The sequence below is a fragment of the Aythya marila genome (assembly GCF_965140915.1).
Source record: "Aythya marila genome assembly, chromosome: 3".
Taxonomy (NCBI): domain Eukaryota; kingdom Metazoa; phylum Chordata; class Aves; order Anseriformes; family Anatidae; genus Aythya; species Aythya marila.
This window is the reverse complement of record NC_139044.1, coordinates 100817178-100838903: the sequence shown is the minus strand read 5'-3', so window position 1 is coordinate 100838903 and position 21726 is coordinate 100817178. Positions and strand designations below refer to the sequence as shown.

Genomic DNA, 21726 nt, shown 5'->3' with positions numbered 1-21726 from the left:
TATAAGAGGAAAAACTGCATTAAAACATGTATGAAAATCTTGAGGATGGGGGAAGCAGACTTCTAAAATTAATATTTTAGATACCTAGATGAAATTATGCGCTGCTAGTCAGTTTTGTGACAATGATGCATCTTTCCCCTCTATTGTGCCAAGTCAACTGAATCAAAGAGGTTTTCCTTGAGCAGGATAAGATTACTATTGACAGCTTTGAAATGGATAAGAATTAAGGCAAAAATGATTTTCTGTAATCTTATAATTTTGAAATTTAACAATCTAACCTAACTTATAATACACATTAGGTTTGAAGAAGGAAAAACAAACAGCCAAAAGGATGTATTGTTGTGTGAGGAAGTAATGGCCTCAAATGGCACCAGAGGAGGTTTAGGTTGGATATTGGGAGAAATTTCTTCACTGAAAGGGTTGTTAGACTGGAACAGGCTGCCCAGGAAAGTGGTTGAGTCCTTGTCCCTGGAGGTATTCAAAAGATGTGTAGATATGGTACTTAGTGACGTGGTCTAGTGCTAGCCTTGCCAGCAGTAGGCTAACTGTTGGACTTGATCTTAGAGGTTTTTTCCAACCTAAATGGTTCTATGATTCCACATAGGGTCTGGGGCTGTGGTAATACAGGCAGCAAAGAGCTGGCTGCAGTTGAACTTTGGCTAATGCTTTCTCTCTGAAAATTTACATGGGTTTATTTGTATATAATGTCTATTGTATCTTAAAGTTATTGTACTTAGTGAAGCAGAAATTACTTTATTTTCTCACAGTGGTCCAGTAATAAAAAGGAGAATGTGGTATTCAACAGAAAATCTACATCAAAACAATCCTAGAAACTTTACACTCTTCCTTCTGTTATTCTGACTAGCTTCAGTCAGTTGCCTCTTAATTTCTTACTTTCTCTAAATTGAAGCGCTACAGTAGTGACAATTTCAAAAACATGAATAAGAAAGGTGACAAAGTAATTAAGGAGGTTATAACAGCTTGGTAGAAGTATACTTCTAAATATCAGAAAAGAATAATGATGGGGTGGGGTGAGGGTCAGGACTGTAACCTCCACAGAAAGACATAAACCAATGAGAATGATACACTATATATAAAATTAATATAAAAATGAAGATAAATTAGTCTTCAAAATTGCAAGTGTTTGGTAGCTATCCAAGAGCTCTATTCACCTTCTTAGGGAAAATCATTTCACATGTAATGAAGTTTGAAAGAAGCTTTGTTTCAGCATTCAAAAGAGCATCATGTCCTACACTAGGTTAATTTTTTCATTGTGATGAGGTAAAATGCCAGAAAGGTTGTAGATCATGGTAGAGAAGAGTAGCTTGGAAAATAGAACTTGTCAGCTTTTCATTGTTCTAAGAGCCTGTTGAAATGCTACTTATATGAAGTCTCTGTATTGCTGGAGTTACAGAAAGTAGGAAAGCATTTGAGTGGACTTCTAACAGTGTCCCAAGGCAGGGAAAAATATTATGTCACTAATATGAAGTTCTTGTGTGTGAAATGAATAATGAAAGCCTAGAGTTGGCTGAAGAAAGTGGGATCCTTAGGTTAAGATCAAGTTGGGGAGAACTTGGAAATAGGTTGACTTCTAAATGATGCCCTTTTTGTCAGTCCAGTTTGTAATACACTGTCACAAAGTATGTGAAACGTTTCCCAGTTAAGTGGTTGCACAGAGGTGGGTAGATGTTGTGTGTGGTTTTTGTGAACATGTGTGTCTTGAACATGTTTCACACACAAAAATTCTTTAATCTGCTCTCCTGTTTCTTCTATGCCTCCCTCCCTTTTCCCACCTGCCACTTCAGGATGCTGCTGAAAATGAAGATTTACTTTCTACAGCACTTCTCCGTGCTGTAGAAAGTAAATTTCAACTATATTAAAAGAGAATGCAGGGGGATTCTTCTGTAGGACAACGTAAGAGTTTTGCAGCCATGTTAGTTTTCCCAGCAATGGATGGATTTTTCCTGAATTTCTTGAGTATGGTCCCTGCCCATCAGGGTAATAAGGTAAATAAGGTAAATGGTCCTAATATGCTAAGGGAAAATTCTCATCCAAAAATAACAATTTTTGGTAAGTATGTAAATACTTAGAGATGTTATATACATACATACATATATATATATATATATATATATATATATATTTATATTTATACATACTGGTCTAATCCAGGCTAAGAATTCTGCATCGGTAGTAAATGCTGTTTGCCTGCTGAACCTCTCATCATGTCTAAATGGTTATGTGCATTACTGTAAACGTGAATTTTGTGGAAGTGTTTGGAAGCAGTTATTCTGACTTACGGATAAATGATTTACTTTTACATGCAAGTGAAGGGTACGCTTGCAGCTCAAAAGTAGATAACTGTATCTCAACCTTAGGCATTGCCTAAGTGTACTGTTAGGTCTCATAGGTCTGATAGGGGATACGTTTGCTGAAAAACAGGATGAAGGAGTGAAGGAAAAAGTAAAATTGGAGCAACAAGGAGATCTGAGGGAAGATCTCAAAAGTAAATAAGGGATGTGTCACTTAAGGGACAAATGTATGGCTGCAACCACTTGTGAGAAAGCAAGAAGGTACAAAGTTGTCTGTAGCCTTTTGGCATGTGGCTCTGTAGAATACTGTAGAAATCTTGTAGTAGTATGATGTCTCTTCAGTGTTAGTATTTAGTAAGTGTTTTCTATAGCACTTACAGACAGTAAGTAGAAAAATCTGTTATTGTGACTAAATGTCTGTTCTATTTTTTGATTATTGGTTTCTATTTTGCATTTTCTTTCCTCTTTATCCATGGCAACTCCCCCTACTTTTTTGGTACCTTATGTTCTTCCTTTCCATGCCATCTCCTGAGAAGATCATTGGTGAAATAAATTCATTCTTAAATTCATTCTTGGCTCTGGACAGCAGTGGTTCCCTTTGGAGCTGGCTGGAGCTGGCTCTGATCTGACATGAGGCAGCTGCTGGGCTCTGCTCACCGAGGACACCCCTGCAGCCCCATCCACTACCAAAACTTTGCCACATAAACCCAAAATGGTCCAAATACTTCTTGAATTCTGGCAGGTTCAGTGCTGTGACCACTTCACTGGGGAGCCTGTTCCAGTGCCCTGTCAGTGAAAAACCGCTTCCTAACACCTGGCCTGAACCTTCCTCCCCCAGTGCAGCTTCATGCTGCTCCCTCAGGTCCTGTTGCTGGTCAGAGAGGGAATATGCACTATTCCCAGAGAGAATAGTGTATATCAACACTGATAATGATTTAAGAGCAAGACAATGATTGCTTGCTTGTGAGGAATAAAAGTTGCTGACCATAACAATCTTAACATTGAATAATAATTTTTTGATACAAGACAGTTGGCTTTTTCTGATTATATCAGTATTGCTAGTAACAATATCTTTAGCTGAAAGTTATAACCTGTAGTGTAAAAGGAATAGTCTTAGGACATCAGACCAAGATTTTAAGGTTTTGTATATATCCCAATAACTTGAGCAGGGCCATGGCATTGCAACTGGGTCATAACAGAGCAACCACTGTATGCTATGAAGGTAATGGAATACATACAACAGTGTAATCAGCATTGCAGCGGACTTGCAATAGTGTGTACTGTTAAACTGTTAAGATTCCCATGTGCAGTTCAGCAGTTCGATGTATTGACACCCATGGGTAGTCCCAGAACATCACTGTTAGTTTTGAGTGTAGCCTCCTCCTGTCAGCTTACATTGCATAAAGGGTGAGTGTTACTGTGCCAGCTGGCCTCAGGTTGGACTTTGAGTTGCCAAAAAAAAAGTCACAATTCTCTACTGCAGTTTGTTATACGGTATACAAATTATTTATTTTGGAGAATGTGTTTCAGGCAGACATTAGACAAATACTAAGAAAACATGATAAAGATATGTATGAAACTTAAGCTGTGAAGATAAAGAATTTCTGTTCTGATATCAGTGGTATGATAGTTCTGTTGTGAGGGTTATTCCACAAAACTGAGACAATTCATTTTTCTTGGAGATAATTTGATGCTTCTGGAGAAGATGGTATTTTGGAATAGGGCTATTTTGATACAGCATTTATCCAGTGACTAGTGCAACAGGGTGGTTAAGGTAGGATTGCTATGTGTTGTGCTGGTATTTCTAAAAATGCTGATGAATTCAAGAGAAAGCTTAACATGTCCTGTTCTGAAGTGAATGTTGGGACACCTCCCACCAGACCAGGTTGCCCAAAGCCCCATCTGGCCTGGCCTTGAACACCTCCAGGGATGGGGCATCCACAGCTTCTCTGGGCAATCTGTGCCAGTGCCTCACCACCTTCTGAGTAAAGAACTTCTTCCAAATACCTAATCTGAATCTACCCATCTTTTAGTTTAAAGCCATTACCCCTTGTCCTTTCACTCCACTCCCTGACAAAGAGTCCCACCCTAGCTTTCCTGTAGGTCCCCTGTAAGCACTGGAAAGCTACTATAAGGTCTCCCCTGAACCTTCTCTTCTCCAGGCTGAACAACCTGATCTCCCTCAGCTAGTCTTTGTAGAAGAGGTGCTCCAGCCCTACGATCATCTTTGTGGCCCTCCTCTGGACTTATTCTAATATACCCATGTCTTCCTTGTGCTGGGGGCCCCAGAGCTGAATGTGGTGCTCCAGGTGGGGTCTCAGGAGAGCAGACGGGGAGATCATCTCCCTTGCATTGCTGGCCATGCTTCTTTTGATGCAGCCCAGGGTATGGTTGGCTTTCTGGGCTGCAGGCACGCATTGCCAGTTATTACATTTTTTTCTTGAAAACTTCCATGGGAACAGAGGATGAAAGATACGTTTTATTTACAAATGCACATATCTTACTGAGCATTTGGTTTTAGGACTTGTATTGCTTGCTTTCTCTACCATATTTTTAAATATTTGTTTAAACACTTTGTCATAATTTACTCACAAAATTTACGACCTTTTGAAAGTTTTTTTTTATTTTTGAATTTGCCTAAGATCAATTTATTCCTGTGGAGCTCCGAAAATACTTTAAAATTCTTATTTATTGAAATCTCATGACCATCTCTAGCAGTTTAAACTATCAAAAAGCTTTAATGATTTTAAATTTCATTTTCAGACTTGTGAAACAAAATTGCTTAAAACCAAGAAAATAGTTCTTCAAGATGCATAAGCCACAAAGTCTGGCTTTCTGATAACTCTTCTTTGCAATACTAAATTTCTTTCAACTTGGTGCGTATTTGTTATGTCCCAGCATCATGGAAGTGAGGCAAATTTTGAGATATTTTGAAAATTAAAAAAACAAAATAAAATACATGGGGTTAGGCAAGCTACATGACTTCGACATCTGTGCATTTGTACTTGGACAGGTATACATGCCTGCTTACAGAAATGAAAATTCATTGCATGCCATTTCAGATTCTTAGGCAGACTTGTTAACACGAACAAACATCTGTTGTACTGATGACATCGGTATATGCTGTTGTATATGGTCTGTCTGATTTTTGTTGATAATAAGAGATTTCTTTCACAGGAGGGGAAAAGTGGCTATAGTCTATCAATTGCAGAGCTGTTTAAAATATAGAACAGCTATCAGTGAAGGTCTCATTTTTACCTTTGTAAATGCAAAAACTTTGAAAACCATTTTATGGAAGAAAGGCTAGTGTTGTGTTTGTTTGGTTTGTGTTTTCCCCTTCTATTGCATTCCTAAAAGTAAGGAAACAAAGCCCTAGCTTTGTTTCAACCCACCTTTCAACACTTTTTTCTACCTTTGAGTTGGATTTTCTTTCTTGTCTTGATGACTGGATAACCAGGGAAACTGGCATCCCAGGATGTGTGTGCTGATGAAGGAAGAGCTACCAATCAGTGTGCTTTCAGAATTTTAATTTTTACTGAACAGCGATGTAGCTTTAATGACTAAGAAAAGTGTGGAGGAGTGTCTTGATTTTTTTAAATACAGTACCCTTTTCCATCAAAAATAAATAAAAATGCAGTTTACTGTGCCCTGGCTGTATTCTCCATCTTGCACTCCTCCATTAGGGGTTATTTGCAGTTCACCTAAATGTAGTAATACAATTACGTGAACTTTTCCCAAAGTAAGAATGTAAATTAATCTGTGCATGCATTTCATTCCCTGGCCGTGCCTTCTGTGTTAAAATGTGTGTGTTGTTTTAAGAATCAGTTGCCATAAAACATAATATTGCTTCCCTTCCATTTTTGCTCTGGGTGTTGAAAGGAACAGATGATGACCTGCTGAGATATGATTTTTACTTATCTCCAAAATAGACCAGGAGAAGTGGGAGCCTAACATGGTTTCAAGGAGGTAGAGGTCGGAATTGGTTATCAAGATAACCTTTGCACGTGTACAATTACAGGTTTTCTCAGACAATAGCTATCAGTTCTGGCAGGAAACCTACAGAGGCAAAAAAAAAAAAAAAAAATAATACAACCATCTCTATCTGTTATTGAAAGTTAGTTTTGGTATGGAGTGGAGGTGCAGTAAGGTGTTTGACCTTCGTGCTGCAGTGCCTATGAAAGTTAGGCACTTCTCACATGCTGAGGGCTTTTTGTTTTCCTTCCAAAATAGTCTTCCCAACTTACTGACCAGAACAAAGATTGGTTCATCTGTACAAGTATCATGACTCCTGAGGAAGTAACAGCACATCCTGGGTAGGAACAGCACAGACTGGCATCTAATCCCTTTCTGAACTTGTCAAGGCTATCTTTCTCCACAAACTTTTTTAACATTGAATTTCAGCCTGCTCTTTACTGATGAAACTCCCTGCCCTTTGTTTTTGAACATGTCTTGTACTGTTTCAGTGAGTACCACTTAGTTCTAGTATTACAAGGTTTTGCCTATAATGGATTTTAAACAAACAAAACTTAGTCATTGCTTTTCAGTTTCCATAAACTTAATTCTTTCCAGGATACTTTCCTTACAAAATCCTATTGAACATCTAATAGGACATGTGTTGCATCCTCTTCATTTATGTTGCCCTTATCCAATCCTGTTGTGCCCTGCTTTACATAAAAACATCAGAATTGCTCACCCTGCTGGAGATATGGGTATATCAGTGTTTTATGGAGCTGTGAAATAATTTTTTGTTTTGTTCTCTGTACTCTTCGTAAAAATGCCCAGTATTTTGCTGTTGTGTAGCTGCTGCTCATTACCCTTGGAGAATTGTCAGTGGTGATGTGAAGAGCTTCTGGGGAGTAGTAACAACCAGTTCTGAGTGCAGCATCATGTCAGGATGGCTTAAATTATTCGTGTCTGTGCATTAACTCATGTTTGTACACAGTGAAGTTCATCTGTCCTATTTGGACCACCGAATTTTCGGGGATTCTTCAGAAGTTCTCACCTTTGACATAGTGTAGAATTACCTGAAAGTGTGTCAGAAGTAGACTAGGGGTTTATACCATGACAGTAATAACTCTCTTTGGGGAGCTCACAGTGAATGCCTGTTCTGTTCTTAACTTCAGCCTTTTGGAGCCTTGTTATACATCCATTGGGATAAAGCTTGATGAATTCCTCCAACTACAAAGAGGAAAAATGAAGTTTGAAAGCAAAGTCTCTCGCAAGCATAACAATATAGAGTTTTTCTTGAAGTCAGACTGTTACCAATGCAAGAAAAATATTCTGTGTGGCATGAGTGACTAAGGAAAGGAGCACTTAAAAATCGGTTAAAACTGTCTCAGACCATTTTAAAATTAAATACTTCAGAAAAAAATATCCCATATCACTTGTTTTTCCATGTTAAAACATGGAAAACATGGCTTTCCCCTGTATTTCTTAAGAGGGCAGTTTCTTAATCAAATCCATTGAAATATATGTGAAAAAAAATTGTTTTCCCAATGCAAATGTGCTTTTGACTTCTATAAAATTAGGTTTGGGGCTTTGATTACATGTAGGGACACAGAAAGCCACCAGAGGGCAAAAGAAAAGTACTGTTATCTCAAATTTTACACATGCAGGCATGCACATGTACAAACATCTTTTTGCTGTTTTTGTTTCTGCAAACAAGATAGGTGCCACTGTCTAACAATTATGAAGATCCAATATAAATAGCTTTGTTTTATAGGTCCAGAACCTACACACATACAAACACAAAACTGCTGTTTAATTTTGATAAAAAAGAAAAATTGAATTTATATTTAAAATCTACCTATTTCAAACATTGAATCTGCATTCTGCATGAATCTGCATCAGTGTAATGCATTGCACTTTTCACACAGTGAACTTGTGTGTTAAACTTCCTGTAGATAAATTTTACTTGGTAAGGGTGTTGGAAATAACGCTGTTGGTGATGATCTCAGCTGCCTAGTACCGAGGACAGCAGGCGACATGGACTTCTTTGGGTTCACTGTTCTTTGCTCTGGTGAAAATGCTGTTTTGGGACATCTTTGGTATAGCCCCATGAACTAGAGTCTCTCCAACATGGAGGTGGACTGGGGGTTGGCAAGATTGAACATATCTCAAAATATTGCCCAGTGCTCCCCTCAGCACTACTGGAGGCCCACATGGAAGAAATCCTGTTCTCATGGTTTGAGGGGAGAAATGAATCTGCTTGGTGTTCTTTGTTCTCGAAGTGTTCTTTGTAGATCATATCTGGTACTTTTCTAGGAATTCTTATGTCCAACTGGTGGTAGTGTTCCCATCTAAGTACCTTCCAATAAGGTTTTGAGTGAAATAGTTGGCTAACTGATTCACGTGTTGGAAAACCACTATGGAAATAGTTCCTCTTCTCAAGCTTATGGGCTTGAGAAGTTGTTTCATGTTAGTTGCTCTTCAAGTTGAAGGCTTCTGTGTGTAGATAAATGTTGAGCCCAGTCCAAAGGACAGGTAACAAAGCAGTGTCTCAGAGCAGATATGGAGGGAAAAGGGTAAGAACTGAGGAGCTTACGTAAAAAATAATTAGCTAGAAGCACAGATGCTTGTTATTCATTGATTTAGCATTTCATCTTTATTTGACAACTGTTATTGGGATAATTGTAACGTTTGTGCTATGAGGCAAAATAGAGCTAATGTCAGAAAGAAGAGGGAGGAGAGAAAATGACTGAAATTGATGTATTACAGGATGGTCATGATAGTGAAAAGAATGCTCTAAAATATCAAAAGATAAAATGCTGCTGAATTAGAGCCCTCAGTGAGGGAGAATCCATTGAGTTATCAGGCTGCTCTGTCCTTCAGCATCAGAAGGTTTTATTCTATCCTTTCCCCTTTTTTTGAGAATAGAGCAAGAAAAACTGCTTTCCTTATCCGATCTGTAAGTAGTCTTGTTTGCCCATTGTTGAAATATTGAACTGATCCAGCATAGTAAACTGGAAAAAAAATGTTCTTTCTCTACCTCCAGCCAGCACATTGCAGCAGTAAGTAATGTTTGGTGGATACATATATTGTCTTGTAGTATGTCTAAGCATTCTTTGTCCAACTGGCTTGTTGATAAGTGAAATCTAGAAGCTTGTTCTTCTCTGGTGTGTATGGACTTCAGTTATTGCTGAAACATGTAAGTGAAACCAAGCATTCTATGCAAGATCCATCAGGTTTTTAAGAGGTTTTGGGACTTCACTTTTCTCACATTCCATTTTGTTACTCTATTTCTACCATGAAAAATGTAACCTGCTTTTACTACCTCATACTACATCATTATTAATAGGCTAGAGAGACTGAAGGAGGGTCACTTGCTTGATAGACTCTTAAGAGAACACTGAAGATCTATTTTTTCCCTCTTCATGCTGACCTAATCAAGATCACAATTCAACTCCTAATCATATCTTAACTATTTGGTCAGTAGGATTATATTTTTTATGTGTAATGATGTGTAATGTAGTCAATCTAGATTTGGATGTATCCACGTCATAACACTAACCATAGTTAACCCTCACCATGTTTTTTTTTATGCATGTGATGGGTTCACCTCAAAGGTATGAGAAGCCAGGATCCTCAAAGGTAAAGAGAAGCCAACATTCGGTCCTTGGTGCTCCCTGGCTTCATCAGCAGTCTCCACCACACACGAGGTGCGATGAAGCTCATCATCCAGTTCCAACCAAGCTGTAGCAGAAGTTTCAACTGACTTCCCTAAAGCTTAATGTCAGATTATGCAGCGTTTCACTCCCGTGTGAGTGAATATAAATTGCTCATGCTCAACCTGTGAGCTGAACCTTTAGGAACTTGTCCGTTAGCGATGATCTGAAGCCAGCAATGAAGATACAGGGTCAAAGCTAAACTTGAAATTTGTTGTTTTAAACTAGATATCAGTGAACTATTTCACATAGATTCCACATTGTATTTTCTGAAATTAGTATGTGCGGCATAAAGGAAATGTGAGTGTGGGAGGTAATTTTGTTGAGTACTTCAGCTCAATCTGTTGATACCGTTTTGGCCTAGACATAAGAAGCCAACAAATGATGAGAGTCAGTAAACTTAAGACAGCAAATATGAAAGTTTTGGCACGTGCTTTTAAGGCAATAAGAAGGAAGAAAATGTAATAGCATATGTTATTAGCAAAAGGGGAAGTATATTTGGGGTATGTCTATTCAGGGAATGGAAGTTATTGGAGATCAGTGTGTGAGCTGGAGGCTCTATAGGGACAGTATATGCCATGGTAGAGTTGATGGTGGAGGAAAAATAAGTCTGATTCTGAAGTTTGGGTTGATTTTTGAAGACATGTAGAAGTAAATATACATAGAATGGTACCTAGAACTGTTACAGATACCAGCTCAGACATCAGTGTATGGCAGATTTGTCTATAGAGACAATGACTTTAGGGCTGAAGATGCACCTTGCTTTTGTGCTGTTCTGTAAAAAATAGAATGAAATTACCTAAAAACCAGTGTTAAAAATAAACCCAGGGCACAGGATGGGAGGTGCAGTGCAGTCCCTGTGGCCAAATGGCCTGGGGGAGCCAGCCCCAGAAAAGGGGCCCTCAGCCCCCCCAACCCTTGTCCACATGAGGGCATCTTCCAGGCCGCTCCCAACACAGCTGCCTTTGGCCACACATGGGCCGCTCTATCAGAGCCTTGCTCACAGTGGCCACCACTGCCCTGGGCCCTATAAAACAGGCCCCTTGCAGCCAGCCCACCATTTGCTGAGCATCTCTGCCCTCTGACTGCCAGCTCGTGTGGCAGGAAGGACACTAGGAGAGCAAGGCGAGCGGCAGGCCTCTTGGTGTGTGAGGACAGCCATGCAGTAGATTTATACAAATCTATAATAGCCATCCTACAGTCAAACTTTTAGCTCAGAGACAGGACACTTTCTTTGTGATTACTGACCAAATACACCTTATGTTTATGGCAAATGTCATCTCAGTGGTATCACAGATACATGGAAGAACCCAAGCTCTTTAGGAAGGACAGATCAGGAAGGCTTAAAGGGAAAAGATTTCAATCACAAGTCATTGCTGGGTGAAACTGTATTAATAGAATGGCTGCACTTCTTGGTCTCTATTGAGGTAAAGAAAGAAGCGGAAATGGCAAAAGTCTGCCATGAGGGGTGGTGAACGTATCTTTCCAAATTGAGATATTAGATGTTAGTCCTGCAAATTTGGACAGTCACACAAGCTGCTCACATTGCTTCAAACAGGACAAGTGGAATTACATCCAGATTTCCACGAAGTGTCAAGCAGTTATTATTTGTCTTTGGAACTCATATGATGAAATAGAAATGCTAAAGCTTATTTAAATTGAACACTGAATGTGCAACTGTCTGGTGATGGCCTAATTCAATGAGGGGATAAGTGGTTCTCAGTTGTCATTAAATTGTTAAGGAGTATAGTGTTTTAATATCTCACGAAACATCAAGTGGGAGCGTTAATGCATTGCTATCATCTAGTCCCACTTAACTGACAGCTGCTGTGGTTTTCGTGGTGATGGAAGTGAATGCCTCCACGAGACTCCTGCTTTCTCTTTGGTACTTTTGCACACAAAAAAAGGACAATGTTGGTAATAGTGTTCAGCTTCGCTAGCCTTAGTGATGATGGAAGCCAACACGTATATAGGGTTCATTGGTTTTTATTGGTGTGTTGTGTAGCTCTCCTCAGCCCAGGGTTAAATCTCCCAAAGCTTTTTGTAAGCTTTTTGTATGGCTGGCTGATACCTTGCTTCAGGTACAGCTGCTGCAGTTCTGGTGGGCTGGTGGTAACAAGAGTGGGAAGGCTACCACCAACAAACAAAAGCAAGTAGTTAGTGCTAATTTCTCCATTCTTTTCTACAATGTTAAAATACCAAGAGAGGGATACCTGCTGTATCAAAAGTGCCATAAGTCACTGTTGTGTCTTAACAAAGATCTGTTCCTCTGAAGTGTTAGAAAGTAAGCACGTCTGTTTGTGCTGCTAAGCAGTTTTTACAGTGCTATAGCTAAATTTTAGCCTGAAGAACAGAGTTCAGCTCGTAAGTGTAGTGAGGGTTACAGTTCCTCACTCGGGCTGGCCTCCTATGGCAGAATTCCAGAAATGCAGTCAGTAAATGTTGAGATCCCTTAAATATCTATCTTTGGAGAGCACATCCCAAGCAAAAGATATGTGCTGAAACATCATCTCAAATCACGTCTGGATAGGGTAAGAAACCTCAGTATAAAAAAATGCAATTTGTGCCTTCTCCAATTTTTCAGCCTGCTGACTGCCTGCTTTCTGCAGGTTCTGTCTCCTGCTTCCATATAACATGATTGGTTTACCTGTCTCTTTGTGTCATCCCTGCTCCTTTGCAGACTTTTAGATCATTATCTCTGTGTTGTCATCCAGCCTGTGAGAGTTTCAAAACGTCCTCATATATCTGTTAGCACAATGCAGAATGGGAGCCTGCTATCTAGCACCCAAGTCTCACCTATGTTGTATTTGTGTGCCATAAATGTGAATTTAGGATTATCTGTGGTCTGCATGCTAGCAGTAAGGCTGCTGTTTGTGCAGTGCTTTTCACACGTTGGAGTCTTGAGACAACAAGTAGGCATGAAAGATGTCTTCTGTATGAGTATGTCTTGGGCTGGACTTGATTGGAGGATGTTACTGTGTTTGTACTAATTATTTCTGCTTCCATCTTGACTTGGAAACATACTTCTATTAGGATACAGAGTGAGCTGGTATATCATGTTTTTGCTGCGTTTCTATGTCTATGTTTTTCAAAATCAAAAGCAGTTTTTTGGTACCTAAAAAATAAATTGAAAGAAAAATCAGGCTGCCTATAATTTATTATTCTTACATATACCTCACCCCATGCATTTTTGGAAAAACAAAAAAAAAAGGTACTATAAAGGTACTATGCAGGCCTGTAGCACTAAAGAAATTCTGAACCCAGAAAAAGAATGGTGGTGTTTTTTCCCCCACCATATTCTTTTACCTGTAAAAGATGTGTTCTGGAATAAATGGAATGTGGTTTATTTTTTTTACAAGTTGATTAAAAAAGCTACAAAGTTTTTCTTCAAAAGATGCGTACTTAAATAATTTTGGTTTTGATTTTCTCATTTTATTAAAACAGGAGAAGGATGTTTACCTTCATTAATAAGGAAAAGCGATAACTCTGTCAATAGTAAGAAGGAGGCTTCTGAATACTTGCTGCTTGTTCCTGTCCTACTGAGAGCATTAATGGGCACCAGCTGGGCTGTAGCTATAGCGGCTTCGCCACTTCAGCCTCGCACAGCAAGAGCTGCTGTGGCAGTGCTGCAGAAGGGCCTCCTGTGCAGATTTAGGAAGCATACACTTCAGTTGTTGTTCCCTGGGCAACAGAATAACTGCAGCCAGCTGGCTTTGCACCACCTGAGCTGATCAAAGAGCAAACCCTGTCAGGCACTGATACTTCGGCTCCTCCAGCTTCAGTGTGAATGTCTGCAGGCAGTGATGTAGGAAGCATTGTCATTTGGGTTTCAAGGTTAAACACAGGGGAATGAGGCAGAATGACAGCAGAAAGTAAAATGTAAACATTGTTCCTGTACTTGCTACTGTCTGTGTTTCGTTATTGATTCTAAGAAATCAATTAAAAAATACTTAATTACTAATGTACATATAAAATGTGCTTCGGAATGATTTAAAAAGAGAGCAGGAGACTAGCAATAACTGTCTTTGTTTTCTTTCTTCCAAAAGAATACATTAATCAAGGGTGATTTATCGCATATTTAGGTAAGAAAAGAAAGATGGTAAAGAATAATTGAACAGAAAGACTCAAGTGCTTTGTACAATGACATAATTGGGAAGGGCAGAGCAGGGCTGGACCTGGTCTGCTTTGGGTGACTGCTGTAAGCCTCTGAAAAGCCAGGACTGCAGTTCTGTATGTCAGAGCGTGCTTCAGTGGCATGGTAGGTTTTATTCAGCAAGTGGCGCCAGAAGAATTAAAGGTAGATGATTGAACAGCTGTGAGCTGCAGGGCTGACTGATGTGTTCCTGTATAATTGGGATCAAAATCCACTTGTGTGGGATTGGGGGGTGGTGTGGTGGTGGTAATACTTGTATGTTCGTTTATCTGTATTCTTACACTTTACCATTTATATTACAGCAATGCCTAAAGGCATCACTTTGCTTACAAGTTGTAGTGGGGTTTAACTTCTTAAAATCACATTTTAAACTTTGTTATCAAATGGTAAACATCACAAACAAAGGGTATCAATGGTAAACTCTTGAAATACATTTCTTCTTTATCTTTTTTAATGCCTCTATTGCCTGTGAAAGATACTAGCTTCAGTTCTGGAAGAGTAACTGCAGTGGGTAAACTGGAGGCAAGTAGAACGTGGATAAGTGATGGTACGTATCGATGTTTATCAAGTTCTCGATACACACCTGAACGAGTAAGGGAAACAGTTGGTGGTTTTCTGCATGTACTCAAACCTCTTATCTGCTGAAACTGCAGAGTATTGATCACCATCTATACTTCTGATGATGACTTATTTTATTCATATTCCATGTGTTCTTTTTGTTCTTCAGTTTCATCTTTGGTTTAGTAATATTTGACTGTCTCCAAAATAGTTTCAGATGATTTTTCTTTTTTTCTTTTTTTTTTTTTTTTTCTTTTAAACCCAGACCATCAAGCAAAACTCTGAGTAGTTTTTCTGTAGCTTCCTTCCAGAAAATCTATTTGTGGAAGGAGAGTTTCAATAAAGGAATTATGTTTGGAAAAACAATGAAATTACTGGGTTGCTTTCAGTTGCAAAATCCTAGAGCTCCAACATAACAAGTATGGCTTTTTGTTCTCACTAATACAAAAACAAAGGTCTATTTCAGACCACTTACTGTCTTCAGTGGCTATAGATCACATCTCTTCCTTCTGCATCTATTCTGAGTTACTGTGTCAGTTATCCAGCTATCAGTTGGTTTCTTAGTATATTTACTGGGATTACAAGTCATGTCCTTGATAAACTTGCAATTTATTAAAGGGAATAAACTGTACTAAAGGGAATAAACTACTTTTCAAGATGTCTCTGTAAACAAATTTTTATAATGGCACCAATCTGAAAATTTGCTAAAGTCCAGCATGTGTTACACTCGGCCTCATTTCTGAACTAATTTAGACCCAAACTGCAATCACTGTGTAATCATCTTACATCTTCCCACTCTGTTGATTCAGCACTAGTCTGGACTATGTTTGTTGCTTTCCATGCAAAGAATTCTTTGTAGTTTTCCAGGCTATAGAATTTTCTAAATAAATCTTTAAAAGTCAATCAGAATTTTTATAAACTTTTAGGTTATTCACTCTAAATCTGGAGACCTGACAGAGCTCACTTCTTTTACTATGCGAGTCTGTAGGAATTCATGAATCGAAATCAAAGGTTGTTTGAAGTGCTTAGACAATTCCTTCTTGCTTAAAAATCTGGAAACTTATAGCAAGATGTAATTTTTCATAAGAACAGGAACGACTTCTAGTATAACGAGCAAAAGTATTGCATCTGGAATCAGCAGTCTGTGTACTTATATTCACACTTTTCTTTTTGCTTCGAGTCCTGAAATGACTGTGTAGATGTTGAGGAATGTCTGCTTGCTACAGCATTCCAGCCAGCAGTGCTTCAGTGAATTCATCTGTTTATGTATTATAATTCTCTAAAGGAGTAACAAGTGCTTATATTTAAGGTTACCTATATTTTTATTATTTTTGGTGGGAGGCTTATTTCTTTCTCAGAGCTGATGAAGTTGGATCAGCTCTCCCAGGGGAGCATTTCTTTTGGTGGTTGATAAACAGGATGCTTCACCTGTGTATAACTTCTACCCTTTTTCTGTGTTGAAAAAGCTGGTCGTGGGAAGCTGAAAATTGTTATGAAAATAGTCTTCATTGGGAAGTCCTTTGGAGTGCTGTAGTGAAAATTGGTATTGATTTGACCAAGTTGTGACCCTTTGCAAATTGCACACTCTGCATGCAGAGAGTTTTCTCACTTGCTTGACTTGTAAAGTAGGCATCTGAAGAAGGCCTTGTGCTCTGTAGCTCTCTTAGGCTTTGGATGAACTCACCAAAGTCTGTCTCCTGCAGTTACTGCACCCTCAGAGCTGCCAGCATAACTGCGTGTGTAGATGCTTTCCAACTGAGTGTTGTCAAAATGTGGGATATTTGCTTATTCCTCGACTTCTTGTTTGCTTGTTCTTGAGCTTGGATCATTTCAACAGAACCAGGTAGAACAAACTGTGTACAGTCACTCTGGCAGATATGTCAGTGTGATGTCCTCTGCCCAGGAGATCGTGTTAATGAAGCTGGGGAGGAGTTGTTGCAATCATTAAAGCATGTCTAACTCTGGCCTTAACTGTACCTAGTGAAAGGTGTGCTGAAGGTGCACGATGGATTAGACAAGGATTTTTTTTTTTTTTGAGTAATGAGGAACAAAAGTGACAAAGATACAACAGTTCATTGTCTTAGTCCTGGGTCATTTATTGTGAACAATGCTTTAGGAATACAGCAGGACTCCCTTCTGCGAACCTTTTACTTATATTTTATGAAAGCGTAACTTAACAGTTATTTAGTACTTAGTTAAACCTACAAATATATTTCTTCATACACTCAGTGATAAGACTGCAACAGTAGCTAGCTTAACCTTATCTATTTTTTTCTGCATTGGTGCTGTGCCATAAAGAAATAAAAATTCTGGTTTAAATATGAGGTAAGGAAAAGTGGTCTCCAGCAATGTGAATAGCTTTAAGGAAGGCATAGAGATATGACCTAGTTATTATGTGTTTTGCTTGCTGCTCTTTCTTTGATGGAGTAACTGGTATTGTCATTTCAATATTACATTCACTCATATTGGTCTCTTAACATTTTTAGAGAAATAATGCAAGAGGTTATAGATAACAACCTTGTCATTATCAATGTGTGTATGCAGTGGGATGAAGTGAAGATAGTAAAATAAGGGAAAATCTGGGGTTTCTGCTTGCCCTTAGGTATTCAGTGTAAGCAGTGGAACTATAGAAGCAGTAGTGAAATTACTTAGTAATATTGTTTGCAAATTTTAATATGAGTGCTTGGGAAGTTACAACTAGGTGAGTAATTCCAGAAACACTGTGTGCTACTAGAGAACTTCTCGTACAGCCACAGGAACCTTATTGTGGGACTTGGATTTCTATGCAGTGACAGTTATATTCTGTCTATGGGTTTATAAAGGTTTGTCGCCAGTGCATTTTTGATTAAAATGAATCATGACCCACAAAAATAAGTCCATGTCATAGTGGAATGTCATAATGGAGTGATACTTTAACTCAGACATAGTTTGCCTGCTTACCAGGAGAAAAGTGGTGTATACTTTTAAAAAGTTCCTTATATAAAGGAAAACTAAGCCTTGGATAAGACCAGGTGTATCTAAAGTTACTTCTGTGAGAGGCAGTGGTGATTCCATATTGGTTTCACACATCTGGGAATTAATAGTGTCAGAACTGTAGATGAGTACATAAGAAGTGCAAAGAGAAACTAAAAGTACTCTCAATTAAGTCTTTTCAGTCTACAGGTTTTAGCTATGTATGTAATTCCAGAATTTGTCCAAACTGTAAAAATGAAAGCTGAAGATCTGTGATGCACATGCTGTTGTTTATAATAGTTGATCATTCAATAGCTGGAAAGCAGCCTGTTTTTTTTCCATGCTCATCTCCAAATCCAGCTGCAAGCAGAGTACTACACTGAGTGTGCTGCATCTTGAGGAGTTGTGTGTTGTGTGCAAGCTGGTTTTTAGTGTTGTTCCTTTCTGACACACACAGAATTGTTGTCCCATACCACCAGCCCCATGGAAGTGAAACACACATAGGATGGCACAGAGTTTTCTCTGTGAAATTCTGAGCCAACCTAATAAAAAGAAAAAAGATTGCCTAAAGTCCTACAAAATCACAGTCATTAATACAGAAATCTAGCTTGCTCAAATTACTTTCCAGAAAGAGAAGCTTCTCGTGCATTTTGGAAGAGCAAATGGCATCTGATACACATCATATTGTAGGAGCAGCTTTCCATAGAGAATATATGCTGGGCTCCAAGAAATGGCTTACATAGGTTTGTAAGATGTGGAAATCTGATACATTTGTTTTTATTACCCAAGTAAATCTCTTCTGCCAGGAATATCAACGTGTACTTCCATCTTGTTCCTTAGAAGCATCCATGGTTATAATCTGTAAAGAAATCTGACATCTTCATAGAATTGTTGTATGCATTCACAATTGGTGGCCTTTGACAAATTTTCAAAGCATGAAAGTGTTATAGGAGCCTGGGTTACATCAAGTTTCAGAAAGATTTCAATATTTTTTTCTTCAGGTTCAACCAATTTTCAAATCACTGCTCATTTAGTTGTTTCAGAATTCTTATTTTTTTCTATTCTTTTCATTTTTGAGAAGTTAAAATGACCTTGTAAGGCTGTCTTGAGACTCGTGGTGCTGTTCTGTCAGCAAAGATAGCTTGAGAAATGTGTAGTTCATTTTCCATGATGGCTTTTGTGGTTCTCTGAATAGACTTTGGTGATAGTGGAAAAGCTAAAGCTTTATATGCATGGTACAGACCTTTCACTAATTCCAATACACCATAAATTTCTTTTCAGTGTTTCTTAACATTTTAACATTCTGCCACATATTTGGGTATCTAGCCAAAACGTGGAGTAAATCTTAGTTTCTCAAACTACATTGCACATTCAGTTTAGGTTATCTTTATTTGTGTTGTGTAGAATGCATACTGTGCATTGACTTGCCCTTTGTTAAAGAAAGGTAGCCATGTGCTACCTCTTCCTATTCTTTATTCAGTGGCTGTACTGGGTCATTGATTTAAAGGGAAGGATTTGCCTCAAATGGTTTGGAAATGGCTATTTAGTTAGCATGCATTAGAATTATTAAAAGCTCAATTACATGCTAATAAATAAGGGATTATCCATCATCTTTCAATATATAGTCTCTTGATATTGTGTTCAACTTGTATAGAAATTGTAGTTTGCTGTTTAAGTTACCAAAATCGTACATATATTTCATACTTAGTGCGCTCTATCAAATATGTAGTGCTCGTATATTCTGAATTCCATACCTTAAATTCCTTCTCTTACCCCGTTTACTTTTTTCAGAAATGGATGTTGCTTTTTGTCCTATTGTGTGTTGCTTGAATGCCTGTTTTGTGTGTATAATATTCAAATTGGTTACCTCTGTAGTGGAGACATTTCTGTTAAATGTCACTGAACCTGAGAAGGCCTTTTTCAGATTTACCATCCACCCTTTTAAAAACAAACACTCTCATTACTACAGTCGTTCCTGTTTTCCTCTCTGCTGATCTGAGCTGGTCATGTCTGCTCATGGGTCTTTAATTAGGCACTTGACTAAGATCAGCCAGATGTACCTGAAGACAGAACAGTGAGAGACACACGTGAAAAGACTTTGCAACACAAAACATTTCACCCATTGCTTATGCTCTGTACTTTGCACTTAGCATCCTCCAGCAGGTAGTGACACCCTCCATTCACCTAACATCCCTGTAGCTGGTTTCTTTGTTCCTGCTGCAGTAGAGAATTGACCTGTCCTTGTTCTGGGAAGCCTGGACCACAGCCTGTAACGATATGAACATAGGTGGTGCTGCTCTCATCTCTTCCCATTCTGTGCTGCTAGAAATTCCTTTTTTTTGGGGGGTGATGGGCGTTACCTTATGGTATAGAATACTATAAACCATATGGTATTTTTTACCTTCAATCTATAGTCAGCTTGTTCCTTGTATGTTGTAATACTTTGCTATATGCATATAAGTTCTGTTTTCTTTTGGAAGCTTTTTTTTCACTGGGGATACAGGAATGTATTTGGGTGGAAACCTGAAGTATTGTGGTTAAATGGTTATTGGTAGCAAAGAATACAACATAATGCTGTAGGTTTAACTGAAGGTAGCCCCTGAAAGGAAAATATTAAGTGTTTTAATTATTATTGTTAAGGGCTCAAGTAATGCAAGTTGTGCATTATTCTCATTGACGTCAACAGAGGGAATGAAGCTTCGAAAACTTGCCTTAAACATTGTTGTTTTCATGGACACTGACTTTTGCCTTTAAAACAGGGAGAACTGGGTTGAATGAATGCTAATTATGAGTTTGCAGCAACTTGACTGCGAACTTGGGGTCTGTCGGTATCCGTGTTCTGTGTTCTTTGATTCAGCTTACTCTAATACTTTAAAATTTTTTAAACAGCAGATGTGCATTGCTTATAGATTTGTGTAAATGTTGATGCACTGTATCCAAAATATGTCTCCCATACAATGATCTGTTGACATTATTCTCTGTTGCTTAGCTTCAGACAGTAAAGTCATGACATGTGCTGCTGTTTGGAGGATGCCGAAGGAATTGGAATCAGGCAGTCATGAATCCCCTGATGATTCATCAAGCAACACTCAAACCCTGGAGCTACTCTGTCACCTTGACAACACAGCCCATGGCAATATGGCCTGGTAGGATTCTGCATATTTTATACTCCTAGAAAAAAACTAAAGGAGAGACCTGTGCTGTTAGTCTTGTGCAGATTTATATTGTAGAGGCTATACTACACACTTTAAAACTACACATTTTAAAAAGAGAAGTACAAATTGGATTTTTGTCCCAGATGTTTCATAGATTAAAAACATTTATTATAGTCCTACAAACACATATGGAGTAACAGCCTGTGTACTGTTTTAATGTGCTTCTCCCCACCTGCCCCCGTCTAAAGCCTTTGTTGCGCAAAGGTATTATACTTAGCGCTTCAGTCTTTTCATGGAATATAAATTTGATGTTGCTTTTTGGTCTTTACTCACCTGATTTGGCATGAGTGCAAGTCATTTATTGTTTATTAAGGATAAGAATTCATTATTCGGTGCCTGTTTAACTACTCTTTTCTGTTATCCAAGAAAAGAGCTGTAATACTGCAGAGAGAATTATAGAGGTTTGTTTCCCTTTCTTTTCTGTTCTTTGAAAGAAAGTTAAATGTGTCTGTTGGGTATTCACAAGTACTTTGCTTCTGGGAAATGCATATGACATGTTTCCCCTGCTTCCTGAACAGATGTGGGGCAAAGAACTGCTAACACGTGCGGTTCCTACTTCACCAACTGAAATGTTGTTTGTGTTTGTGGGACCACCTGGCCACCTTCCACTGGCAGGAAAAGTTGAAATTATAAGAACATGGTCTGCAGCAGCCTTGGAAATGTCTGCTTGTCAGAATAGAACAGAAGATGATCACGCAGGTCCATTTCGCAATCATCAGAGAATTTTAAGAAAAACGGAACAACAGAGCAGATTTTTTTTTAAATGAAATGTGACATCTCTGAACTGAAATTGAACAGGGATAATGCAATGTCAATGTCGGTATTACTATTAGTGTCTTAAATGAGAGTAGAAAGGGCCTCTGGTTTCTGAA

The 21726-nt window shown here is 38.5% G+C and overlaps 1 protein-coding gene across 2 annotated transcripts in view; it reads left to right on the top strand.

The window, feature by feature from the left end:
- Nucleotides 1–21726, top strand: part of EIPR1 (EARP complex and GARP complex interacting protein 1) — a 76555-nt gene that overhangs the window by 19627 nt on the left and 35202 nt on the right. For both annotated transcript variants that reach the window (XM_082755804.1, XM_082755805.1), the window contains one exon: nt 20629–20785. In XM_082755804.1, the coding sequence (XP_082611930.1) occupies nt 20629–20785 (157 nt within the window). The remainder of the gene's footprint in view (nt 1–20628; nt 20786–21726) is intronic.